The sequence below is a fragment of the Prionailurus bengalensis genome, chromosome D2 (assembly GCF_016509475.1).
Source record: "Prionailurus bengalensis isolate Pbe53 chromosome D2, Fcat_Pben_1.1_paternal_pri, whole genome shotgun sequence".
NCBI lineage: Eukaryota > Metazoa > Chordata > Mammalia > Carnivora > Felidae > Prionailurus > Prionailurus bengalensis.
Window position 1 is genome coordinate 54,847,338 of NC_057351.1, and position 12,566 is coordinate 54,859,903.

General features: G+C 37.0%; 1 protein-coding gene across 3 annotated transcripts in view; it reads left to right on the plus strand.

Moving 5' to 3' along the window:
• The window catches only part of CC2D2B (coiled-coil and C2 domain containing 2B), a 102,729-nt gene that overhangs the window by 20,767 nt on the left and 69,396 nt on the right, over positions 1-12,566 (plus strand). For all 3 annotated transcript variants that reach the window (XM_043597095.1, XM_043597096.1, XM_043597097.1), the window contains 3 exons: positions 2,883-3,092; positions 4,601-4,698; positions 10,213-10,353. In XM_043597095.1, the coding sequence (XP_043453030.1) occupies positions 2,883-3,092; positions 4,601-4,698; positions 10,213-10,353 (449 nt within the window). The remainder of the gene's footprint in view (positions 1-2,882; positions 3,093-4,600; positions 4,699-10,212; positions 10,354-12,566) is intronic.

Sequence of the window (12,566 nt, forward strand, 5' to 3'; positions counted from 1 at the left end):
TTCTTTCCTTTTTTTTTTTTAAATCAATTGCTAACACATATCCAAATGCCTAGCATAGACACTCAATGAGTGCTTGTATTATTTGTAATGCAACCTCAGTAGATGTCAACTTTTATAGTCCTAGTATACATCAGAAGAGAAAGACATCAGCTGACTGCCATAATCTTGGAAAATATTATTTTTTGCATGGTGCCTGTCACACCATGAGAGACTGGTAATGTCTCTGCCCTATCCTAATTTGTAATATTACACATTTACTGACATTTTTTAAATGAGCTTTCCATCCCCAACACACATACACACCCAACATTGCAATGTCTTTCTGTTTTTTCCAGTTTGGTTACTATAAAAATCCATATCCATTAAAAATAAAAATGAAAGAGGGGTGCCTGAGTGGCCCAGTCGGTTGAGCGGCCAACTTCGGCTCAGGTCATGATCTCACACTCCGTGAGTTCAAGCCCCGCGTCGGGCTCTGTGCTGACAGCTCAGAGCCTGGAGCCTGTTTCAGATTCTGTGCCTCCTTCTCTCTCTGACCCTCCCCTGTTCATGCTCTGTCTGTCTCTGTCTCAAAAATAAATAAACATTAAAAAAAATTTTTTTAATTAAAATAAATAAATAAATAAATAAAAATGAAAATGAAAGAATGAAAAAGAGGGAAGAGGGAAAACCCCTAGATTTTATCTCATCTTGTTCTTTGCTCTTATGTGGCATAGCATTTACACCTTATAGCGACAATATGTTTTATCTAAATATTGCTGAGGATAAAGCACAGATATTTTGACATAATTATCTGAGATGAGTCTTCTTAGGGAGAGAGATCCTTGAAACAACTTATAGTTTGCTGAATGAATGAACGAACAATTGTATGAAAAGAAATAAATGCAAAATGTATAATTTTTGGAGAAATATTAACCACCATCCAGATTAACCTTTGTAACCACCATAATCCCAAATTGGAAACCACTGGGCTGAACAAGTATCTTTTTCCTCAAATGCCTGTGTTCTCACTTTATCCAAGCACAACTTCAGTATCTCATGGACTCTTAGACTTGGAAGTAAATGGAAATGTCACTTCACCAAGCATCTAAACTGAGTATTCAAATTCATTCTGTAGCATCCTTAACAGATAATGTTCTGGAATTTGTGTCAGCCAAATGCTTCTGCCTGCTTTCCCCTTTTATCTTCTCCACATTTGTTACTCAGCCCAGCTAGCCTTGGAGGCAAGACTCATTTGGGGTTTCTCACCAGAATAAAAGAAATATGAGGGCGACCGAAGCATAGGTAATAGCTGCCCAAATACCAAAGTCCTGTCTTTGTTCTTGCCTCTGCCAGATTCCTCTACCCCAGGCCTTATTTGCCTGTTTGCTGAGTAGTTTTGCCTGACCATTTGACTATGCCCTTTAATCCCTCTTCCAACATTCCTCTTATGCGTTTGCATAGATTTTATACTTGTCGCCAGCTTGGATTTTTTTTGCATTTATCCAGCCTTTGATTTATTGTTGCCTAGATCTTTGTGCTTTTGGTCTAACACACTTACCTACTTCTAGAAGTTCTCTTAATCCTCTGACTTAACTGACCAGTGATGAATCTGCTCAATAAAACAGGCATCTCTAGCTTAGGAACTCTAATTTTCAAAAGTTTATTTATAATTTGGTTGCTTAATACCAAAGCCGTTTATTTCATTGGTGTTTTTGCCTGGTAGATGACCATTTTATTGCCAATTAACTAAATCTTATAAGTGGAATCAAGAACAGGTTTTCTTCTCTGAGTTGGTCCTTACATAGAACATAGAGACTTACAAGATAAGGATAAAACAAAACAAAACAAAACAAACTTTATGGCTCTTCTCTTGCCTCCCCTCAGGCCAGTGAGGAAATAGGGGAATATTCCTGGCTCAGGAGAGAGTAGATAGGGAGAAATGTAGGCATCATACTGGTAACCTACAGTCCTTGAGAAGCACTGGGTCTGCCACACCAAGTCAAAGGTACAACAGCAATTTTTCAGTGTAACAGCGATTGTAATAGCAATGGCACAGACTGGGAAGCACATCCTATTACACCAGACTGATCCAGAAAGAGGGCTCGAGCTCTCCTTTTTAGGTGGATGCAGTCATGGATCTTATTGAGAGTGGCTAGGCATTCATGAACTAGGCTATCTATGCTGAGTAACCTCTTAACTCTCTCAAATTACATCACTAAAAACTAGTCACGTGCATATTCAAACACATGTACTTAAATTCAGAATAGTGTACTAAAACATAATTGAATCATTTGGTATATTGGTTAAGGTTTACAGACTTCAGCTAATTTAGGGGCAGTTTGGTTTACACGTGGAGACAATCTCATGTATAACAAAAGATGGTCTCCTTGTTAGGTAGCATTTATTTTGAGGGTCCAGGCCCCTCCAGGGGATTTTCCAGGGCATTACCAATATATTCACATAAGAACAATCTTTTAATAAGGGTTTACCACTTAACTCTGGCCCATGGATGACTATTAGAGATCATCAGGTAGTCGAACTATTGACCCAACAGACCTAAACTATTAACCCAACAGACCTAAACAGACCATTTGTCATAATGTTTCTATAGGAAATCATTGTGGGGCTTATAACTTGAAAGTGTAACTTCTACCAGCACACAACAATAAGGTATGTGACACTAATTTATAGAAAGATGATTAAAATGATGCAATATAAATATATTTTATGAAATCAAGAGCCATAATCAATTTCAAGGAAAAAAAAGCAAATTATTTATTGCTTTCCTGTAGCCCTTCATTTTCTTACAGTTAATGTGTTACTTTTATAAGGAAAAATCACTTATAATTTCAAAAGACATACAAAGAATAAAGTTAACATTATGTACATATTTTTCTTAAAAGGCAGTGAAACCTGATCTGGAAAGCTCTATGAGGAACAAAATGGAAGGTCAAAGGGAAATGTATCAATTAGATCTTAACATTGTGGGTTTGCAGTTCAGCCATCATCCTCTCTTCAATCAAGAACAAGTGTTATGTGCTAGGCTGCTTCAACTTTATGAGTGTTTTCAGGACAGGCAGCAACAGAATTTACCTCAGCTGCTTTATGAGAAGGTGAGAATGGTTTTTATTCTATTTATAGAGTTGACCATTTAATATTGAAAGAGAAAACAAGTCATGCAGAGCAAGCTATCACAGAACCGAAATCAAGAGTCAGATCCTCAACAAACTGAGCCACCCAGGTGCCCCTAGTCCTGCCCTGTCTTAATTACTATATTTAATTGTTAAATTATAATGCAGTAGGACAAGTGATTCCTCATTTTTTCTAGGATGTTTTTGTATGCTCTTAAAGATTTGATCTTCCATGTGTTAGAATTAGCCTGTCAACTTCTATTTTTAAAATTCTATTACCGTATTTACTGTGATTGCATTATATTATTATATTAGTTTCAAAAGAAATTTTATCTTTATTCAACGTTTTTTTTTTTTAATTTTTTTTATTTTTGGGACAGAGAGAGACAGAGCATGAACGGGGGAGGGGCAGAGAGAGAGGGAGACACAGAATCAGAAACAGGCTCCAGGCTCTGAGCCATGAGCCCAGAGCCTGACGCGGGGCTCGAACTCAGGGACCGCGAGATCGTGACCTGGCTGAAGTCAGACGCTTAACCGACTGCGCCACCCAGGCGCCCCAGAAATTTTATCTTTATAAAAATTGTGTTTCCTTATCCAAGACTATCATATGTCTTCCTATTTGTTGAGATCTTCTCTGATTTCTTCCAGTAAACGTTTATATTAATTGATTCTAGTCTTAGAGTTCCTACAAACTGTCCCTGTGACACATTTCTCCTATGCATGTTTAAGGATACAGTTTCCTCCAGTTTTATTTCTCTAAAGATATTCTCTATGGATATTTCTGCTTTATACTTTCCTCAGTATATCTTTTTCTTTTCATTTTATTTTTTTCTTGTTTTCCTATGTTATACATTTATTTTTTATAGAGAGATATAGATATAAATGCAGTCATAAATATACATATATAGATATGGATGTGATGTTGGCAGTAGATGTGGACAAAGACAGATAAACATATCTTTTCTGTAACCATGGAAGAACCCCAATGTAACTGTGGAAGATAAGGTAGATTCCTGTGCTCAATATGCCATCTTAATTGGTTGGCATTTTTTTTACATTAATTAATGAACTGATTAGAAGGTTCTAGGTATAATGTTTCTTTCTTTTTTAAATTCATTTTGAGAGAGGGAGAGAGAGGGAGGGAGGAAAACGGGGAGAGGGAGAGAGAGAATCCCGAGCAGGCTGTGTGCTGTCAGCACAGAGCCTGATGCAGGGCTCAGTCCCATGAACTGTGAGATCATGACCTGAGCTGAAATCGAGTCAGATGCTCAACCTACTGAGCCACCCAGGTGCCCATAGGTATAATGTATTGAGGTTATTTTCAGTTCTGCCCCAAGGTACTTATATGAAATATATTTTGGAAGATAAGACAGTAATACACAAAAGGTTATACAGTTGTGCTTCTGCTGCACACACCTGGACCTTCAGAGAAATTGGAGTATTGGTGACAGTGGATGAAATGTACTAAAAAGCTCTATTCTTTGTTGTAGCTGATAGCACTGAGAGACGCTACCAAATTAGCAAGTGAAAATTTGGAAATAAGTCAGCTAACCAAAAAATCTTTACAAGATTATTATTGGCAGTTAAGGTAGGTTTTTGACTATTCGTGTATTTCTCAAGCATTTATTAAGAAACTCCTTAGAGTATTGCACTTGCTATGGAAGATATAAAATAAGAAAAATACAAGGTCCTCACTCTTTAGACAACTACAGAAATGGTTCCAACCTTTCCTTAAGACCCAGTTTTGAAAAAAAAAAATTTGTGCAAAAATATTTCATAGAAGTGTCACATGAAAGTAGTTGTAATTTACACATCCATTGATTTAAAAAAACACATGCTAATTAAAAACCACCATGAGTTCACTAGTATTTTTTGGAACATATTAGCCTCAAGTGTTTGTATATATTTGAGAATTAATCCATGTATACGTATGTACAAGATAATTAATTCAGCTAAAAACGTTACTCAAAGAGCATATAGATTTAAGGATCCCTGTAAAAAAAAAAAAACATGGTGTACAAGTTGGGAGCCATAAGCTTATAGAGTAGTTGGGAAGATAAGTTAGGAAAGTATGAAATAACTAAATAAAGTACGTCTCGGGGCACCTGGGTGGCGCAGTCGGTTAAGCGTCCGGCTTCAGCCAGGTCACGATCTCGCGGTCGGCGAGTTCGAGCCCCGCGTCGGGCTCTGGGCTGATGGCTCAGAGCCTGGAGCCTGTTTCCGATTCTGTGTCTCCCTCTCTCTCTGCCCCTCCCCCATTCATGCTCTGTCTCTCTGTGTCCCAAAAATAAATAAACGTTGAAAAAAATAAATAAATAAATAAATAAATAAATAAATAAATAAAGTACGTCTCAAGGACACTCCAAAAGCAAGAAATCTCACTGGGAGGTACTTATTGTATAGAAAGTTCACTTATGCACAAAGATAAAATAAATGTCTATATAAGAGAGTGACTTGATAGTTAAAGAATTTCCCTCACTCCCTGCCCATTGACCTGACATGGTTCTACAAACTCTAGAAGCAACAGTCAATTTAAATAATTGGTTTCCTAGAATAATCTAGTTAAACACAAACAATGTTACCTGAGAAACTTGATATATACCTTGCACAAGTCCTGGCACATAATGAGTTCTTGATAAACATTACTTGAATGAATGAATAGAAGCCACCAGTATTTACAAAACCATAAACTGGTGTTATTTATAAGATTAACTAAAATTAAAGGCAAAGAACAGACATTGGCACAGAGCAAGTAAGCTTTAATGAAGAAAAGAGAAAAGTAGGCTTTAGATGGGATCTGATGATGGTAGATAAGGGCCTACCACTATGCACGTGTGCGCGTGTGCGTGTGTGTGTGTGTGTGTGTGTGTGTGTGTGTGTCGGAGGGTCATTGAAGATATCATTGCTTTATCAAAGCAGAAAAAAGCAATGTAATAGATTTACATTCAGGAAAATTCTTAGAGTGGTGTTGAAATGCTGCAAAGAGTAGTTTGTGGACATTTGAAAAACAGTGTTTCCATTAGAAAAGATATATTTAACCTTTTATGACTATCTAACCTTTTTTGTGCCTGATACCCACAATGAGCTGGTCCCCAGGATAGAAAGCTGTAAGTCATTCATGAACCCCCTTCTTGCCTCTCCTCTCATCCCTCACCTCCAAACAGTAAACATTCCCACTGATTCTGCCTTATTTCAGGTGCTTATCTCATAGCCTGACTACTCAGTCTCCTAGAATACCTCTCTTTAAGCCATGCTCCGTATTGAAACCAAAGTGATTTTTCTAAATAAATAAGCCACAATTAGTGGTTTCCTATTACCTTCACAATAAAATTCAATAGCTTTAGTATGATCTGTAAGGCCCTATGTAACCGGACTCCTGCTTCCCTCTCAAGCTTCATGTTAGGGGATTTCTGCTTTGGAATTTCATAGTTGAGTGCCCTAAATGGACTATGTTGTCTAATATCTAAGTATCCTTGTTTTAATGCCTCTTGTTTCTAGAAGGTTCTTTCATTGTTTTCTACCTGACACTTAGGCAACATATGCATTTTATTCAATTTCAAGTTTCTCAGGGAGGCTCTTACTTGCCCATTAGATTAGATTAAATTCTTTCTCTCTTTATTTTGTATATTCACATGGTATTTACATATTCCCCCTTTCATAATATTCATTATATTTGTAATTACTTGTTCTGCATTTTTCCCTGTTGGGATATTAGTTATCAGCACCCAAAATATTCCCTACCACATAATAGGTATTTATTATGTGTTTGTTGATTTGAATTGAGTGTCACATACTCTTAAGTTTTCCCCTGCTATTGCCTTTTAGCTCTTATTTATGCCCACACTCTAGCTGTGTGGACTTCTGTTATAACACCTATAACATTTTATTGCATTGGTTAGTTTACGTGTCTGTAAGCTTCTTGAACCCAGAGAGTATATCTGTTTATCTTTGTATCCCTCTTTTTTTTTTTTTATTTTTTTTTTTTCAACGCTTATTTATTTTTGGGACAGAGAGAGACAGAGCATGAACGGGGGAGGGGCAGAGAGAGAGGGAGACACAGAATTGGAAACAGGCTCCAGGCTCCGAGCCATCAGCCCAGAGCCCGACGCGGGGCTGGAACTCACGGACCGCGAGATCGTGACCTGGCTGAAGTCGGACGCTTAACCGACTGCGCCACCCAGACGCCCCATGTATCCCTCTTAACTAGCACAGTGCCTGGCATGTAGTAAGCATTCAGTGAATATTTGCTGAATGAATAAATGGCAATGGGCTTCTATTTCTGGTAGATTAGATTTCATGAATGGCCCTTTTAATGAAAACAACTAAAAATGTCTGATAAAATATGAATGTTATCTTTATAAACATATTCCCAAAATGGCAAAAAGTAAGGAATCTGCAAAAGCCAAAAACAAACTGAAAGGAAAAATCATTCCTCTAATCATAAAAATTAGAGAGGGGTAAAGCCAGCTTTTATGCTGAGGATATTTGTTAAATATTAGTAACCTTGAGCTATCATTCAGATGGCTTCAGGGAGTACCAAAAGTAGAAGATAAAGAAAGCGAAGGTCAACTTAATTGGAAAGTCTAGTAAGAGATCATTCTATAATGGGTGTTAAACCTCATGAAGGGGGAATATAAAGAGGATGACAAAAAAATTTGTCTTGGACTTTGTCACTAGGCAGAAGGGGGAAAATGCTCCTTGGAAAATTCATAACCACAATCCAGCATTCATACAGATTTATAATCTGACTTCATAGTACTTATGTGATCTAAAATATCAGATTTAGAACTGAATTTAAAATAGTCCCAGATTAGTAGTGACAGCAGACAATTGGCAAAGCCAATAAATATTCTTTCTGGAAGAGCACAAATTTAACCTTAGCTCAGAGATTTTCACAGATTTGGAATTCTAAGGAACATGAGCTTACAGTAAAAAATGAATCAGGAAGTATTGAGGAGCAATAAAGGTGGTAAATATGCAGGCAATTCTCAGTGAACAAGTGATGTAATGGTGTCTCATGGGTATAAAAACATAGAGTTCAAATGTATCACTTGTAGAATGGAGTAAAGAATGGAGGAGGATAAGAGTAATTAAAGATATTTGCATTGTTCAGAAGGAGAGTAAGGGTAAAGCTTAATATTAGACTTTGATAAATCAAGGGCTCAGATTTTAACTTACAACATCTAAAGGAAAATACAGCTTTCAAGTCAATAGGAGAGGAAAATGAGACAATAAAGAAATATTCAAACAATCCAAAAGAAGACAAGAAAAGAGAGAAAAAGGAACATAGAAACATATGAGACAAGTAGAAAACATAAAAGAAAATGGAGTGAAACCTAAATATATCTAAATGAGCTAAGTGCTCCATTTTTGTCTAGGTTGGTAGACTGGATTAGAATTTAGAAAACAAAATCCATATGGAACAACCTAAGTGTCCATCAATAGATGAATAAAGATATGGTGTACACACACACACACACGCGCGCGCGCACGTGCATAGACACATACACACATATACCACAGAATATTACCGAGCCATAAAAAAGAATGAGATCTTACCATTTGTGACAACATGGACCTAATGGGTATTATGCTAAGTGAAGTAAGTAAGACAGAGAAAGACAAATACCATGATTTCATTTATATGTGGAATCTGAAAACAAAACAAATAAATGAACAAAAAGCAGAAACAGACCCATAAGTACAGACAACAAACTGGTGGTTGCCAGAGAGGAAGGAGGTAGGGGATGGACAAGATGGGTGAAGGGGAGTGGGAGGTACAAGCTTCCAGTTATGGAATGAATAAGTCACAGGGATGAAAGGTACAGCATGGAAAATACAGTACTAGTGTATTGTACTAGTGTTGTAAGGTGACATATGTTAGACAAATTTGTGGTGAGTATAGTATAACTTGTAGAATTGTTGAATCATTATGTTGTACACTTGAAACTAATGTAACATTGCGTGTCAACTAAATTTCAATAAATTTTTTTAAAAGGAGGAAAACCAAAACTAAAATCTAATTGTATGTTATTTATAAGAGACTTATCTAGATCATAAAGATATGAAAAGTTAGGGAATAGAAATAATGGGAAAAAATACCATACAAACACTAACAAAATAAAGCCAGCATAGCTATATTAATATAAGGTAAAATAGATGTTTAAGGCAAAAAGTTTTACTAGGTATAAAGAAGGGTACATCAAAATAATGCAGTTTAATTAAGATGTATTTATATATATGCATACACACATATACACATATATGCGTATAATAATATGGCTTCAAAATATATAAAGCAAAATTGATTAGAGGAGCACCTGGGTGACTCAGTTGGTTAAACATCCAACTTCACCTCAGGTCATGATCTCGCGGTTTGTGAGTTCGAGCCCTGCGTTTGGCTCTGTGCTAACAGCTCAGAGCCTGCAGCCTGCTTTGGATTCTGTGTCTCCTCCTCTCTCTGCCCCTCCCATGTTCATGCTCTGTCTCTCTGTCTCTCAATAATAAACGTTAAAAAAAATTAAAAACAAAAACAAAACTTAATACAAAAACTCTTGCAACCCAATTTAACGCATGAACATAGTTACAAACATGCTAAACAGAATTCTGTCAATTAATACAGTGAAGTTGTTGGGGCCATTCCAGGAATGCAAGGGTGGGTGACTTAACATTAGAAAGTCAGTGTAATTTGTCATACTAATAGTGTGTTTGCAAAGTCATGAAACAGAAGAGGCATCTTCAAAAACTGTAGATTACCAATATCCAAATCATATGATCACTACCCCATCCAGCAAAGTATCTCTAAATTTGAAGCAATAGTTTCAATTGTTGATCTGGAAAAAAAGTATAATAAATACACTGCAGAACATCTGGAAAAGTCTGGATTTTAGCAGGGCACTTTTGAATTGTGAAAAATCTTCCAGTCGTAAAGGAATTAATCTCTTAAGTGGAATTTCTATAGCTATATCAAGACGTGGGTAAAATGCAAAAAAAATCATAAGGTGGGGGTATACAGAACAATTCGTCAGTACATTCTTCCAGGCCATTTTTAATGATTTCTATTAATGACCAACGTATTTTTGATCTACCATTATTGTTGTAGTAATACAAAACAGCTTTATGATTTAGAAAGAGGAAAAGACTTCTCCCTATTACACAGTATATCACGGACTTGGAAACAAATAAAATCCCTCCGACAACAGCAAGGGTTTACAAGCACCCCAGTAAAGTTACAGTTTCAAAGGTGAGTGGCTACTCTGTTTGTTCTTATAAGTCTCCTGAGGAACCGCCCATGAATAACTGGACATTTACAGTAACTGGGAGAAAATCCAGAAGCTAGACATCTACTTGATGTCGTCAACAAAGGACTTGTATTTTGAATACTTGAACAATCCTTAAAACTTAATGAGACAACTTGATTTCTTTTTTTTTTTTTTTTTGCATTCTTTTTTTTTTATTTTTATTTTTTATTTTTATTTTTTATTTTTTTTTTCTGAAATTTATTGGCAAATTGGTTTCCATACAACACCCAGTGCTCATCCCAAAAGGTGCCCTCCTCAATACCCATCACCCACCCTCTCCTCCCTCCCACCCCCCATCAACCCTCAGTTTGTTCTCAGTTTTTAACAGTCTCTTATGCTTTGGCTCTCTCCCATTCTAACCTCTTTTTTTTTTTTTCCTTCCCCTCCCCCATGGGTTCCTGTTAAGTTTCTCAGGATCCACATAAGAGTGAGACCATATGGTATCTGTCTTTCTCTGTATGGCTTATTTCACTTAGCATCACACTCTCCAGTTCCATCCACGTTGCTACAAAAGGCCATATTTCATTTTTTCTCATTGCCATGTAATATTCCATTGTGTATATAAACCACAATTTCTTTATCCATTCATCAGTTGATGGACATTTAGGCTCTTTCCATAATTTGGCTATTGTTGAGAGTGCTGCTATAAACATTGGGGTACAAGTGGCCCTATGCATCAGTGCTCCTGTATCCCTTGGATAAATTCCTAGCAGTGCTATTGCTGGGTCATAGGGTAGGTCTATTTTTAATTTTCTGAGGAACCTCCACACTGCTTTCCAGAGCGGCTGCACCAATTTGCATTCCCACCAACAGTGCAAGAGGGTTCCCGTTTCTCCACATCCTCTCCAGCATCTATAGTCTCCTGATTTGTTCATTTTGGCCACTCTGACTGGCGTGAGGTGATACCTGAGTGTGGTTTTGATTTGTATTTCCCTGATAAGGAGCGACGCTGAACATCTTTTCATGTGTCTGTTGGCCATCCGGATGTCTTCTTTAGAGAAGTGTCTATTCATGTTTTCTGCCCATTTCTTCACTGGGTTATTTGTTTTTCGGGTGTGGAGTTTGGTGAGCTCTTTATAGATTTTGGATACTAGCCCTTTGTCCGATAGAGACAACTTGATTTCTTAAATGGGCAAAAGATTGGGGTGCCTGGGTGGCTCAGTTGATTAAGTCAGACTTCGGCTCAGGTCATGATCTCACGGTTTGTGGGTTCAAGCCCCGCGTTGGGCTCTGTGCTGACAGCTCAGAGCCTGGAGCCTGCTTCAGATTCTGTGTCTCCCTCTCTCTCTGCCCCTCCCCGCTACTCACACTCTGTCTCTGTCTCTGTCTCTCTCTCTTTCAAAAATAAATAAACGTTATTAAAAAAATTAAAATGGGTGAAAGATTTGAACAGACACTTCACTAAAGAAGGCAAATGGATGGTAAATGGACACATGAAAAGATGCTCAGCATGGCATGGCATGTCAGTAAAGAAATGTAAATTAAAACCACAGTGGGATGACTATACACCATTTAGAATGGCTAAAATCCAAAACAAGACAAAATTAAAATGGCAGTAACAAATATTGATGAAAATATTGAGCAGCAGGAAGTCTCATTCATTAATTGCTGATGAGAATGTAATTAGTGCAGCCATTTGAAAACAGTTTGGCAAAAAAAAAAAAAAAAGAAAAAAGAAAGAAAGAAAGAAAGAAAGAAAGAAAGAAAGAAAGAAAGAAAGAAAGAAAGAAAACAGTTTGGCACTTTTCTTACAAAGCCTCACATAGACCCAGCAATCATACTCCTAGGGGAAATGTATAAGTCATAAAAACATGGTTAGTGGAGGAGATGGTTACAGTTCAAATCTGTATTTGCTAATCACTTAAGCTGTGTGTGAATACATTGAAATAACTAGTTCCCTCCCCACAACCCATGTCTTTTTCAAAACTAAGAAATTAGTGTAACTTCAGCCTATTAAGAAAGACATTTACTTTGTTGATTTTTTTTTTCCTGCTACAGTGGTTTTTAATGAAAGTGCTTCTTGTGGTTTTTCTTTTTTTTTTAATTTTTTTATAATGTTTGTTTATTTTTAAGAGAGAGAGAGAGACAGTGTGACAGGGGGAGGGGCAGAGAGGGAGACACAGAATCTGAAGCAGGCTCGAAACTGTCAGCACAG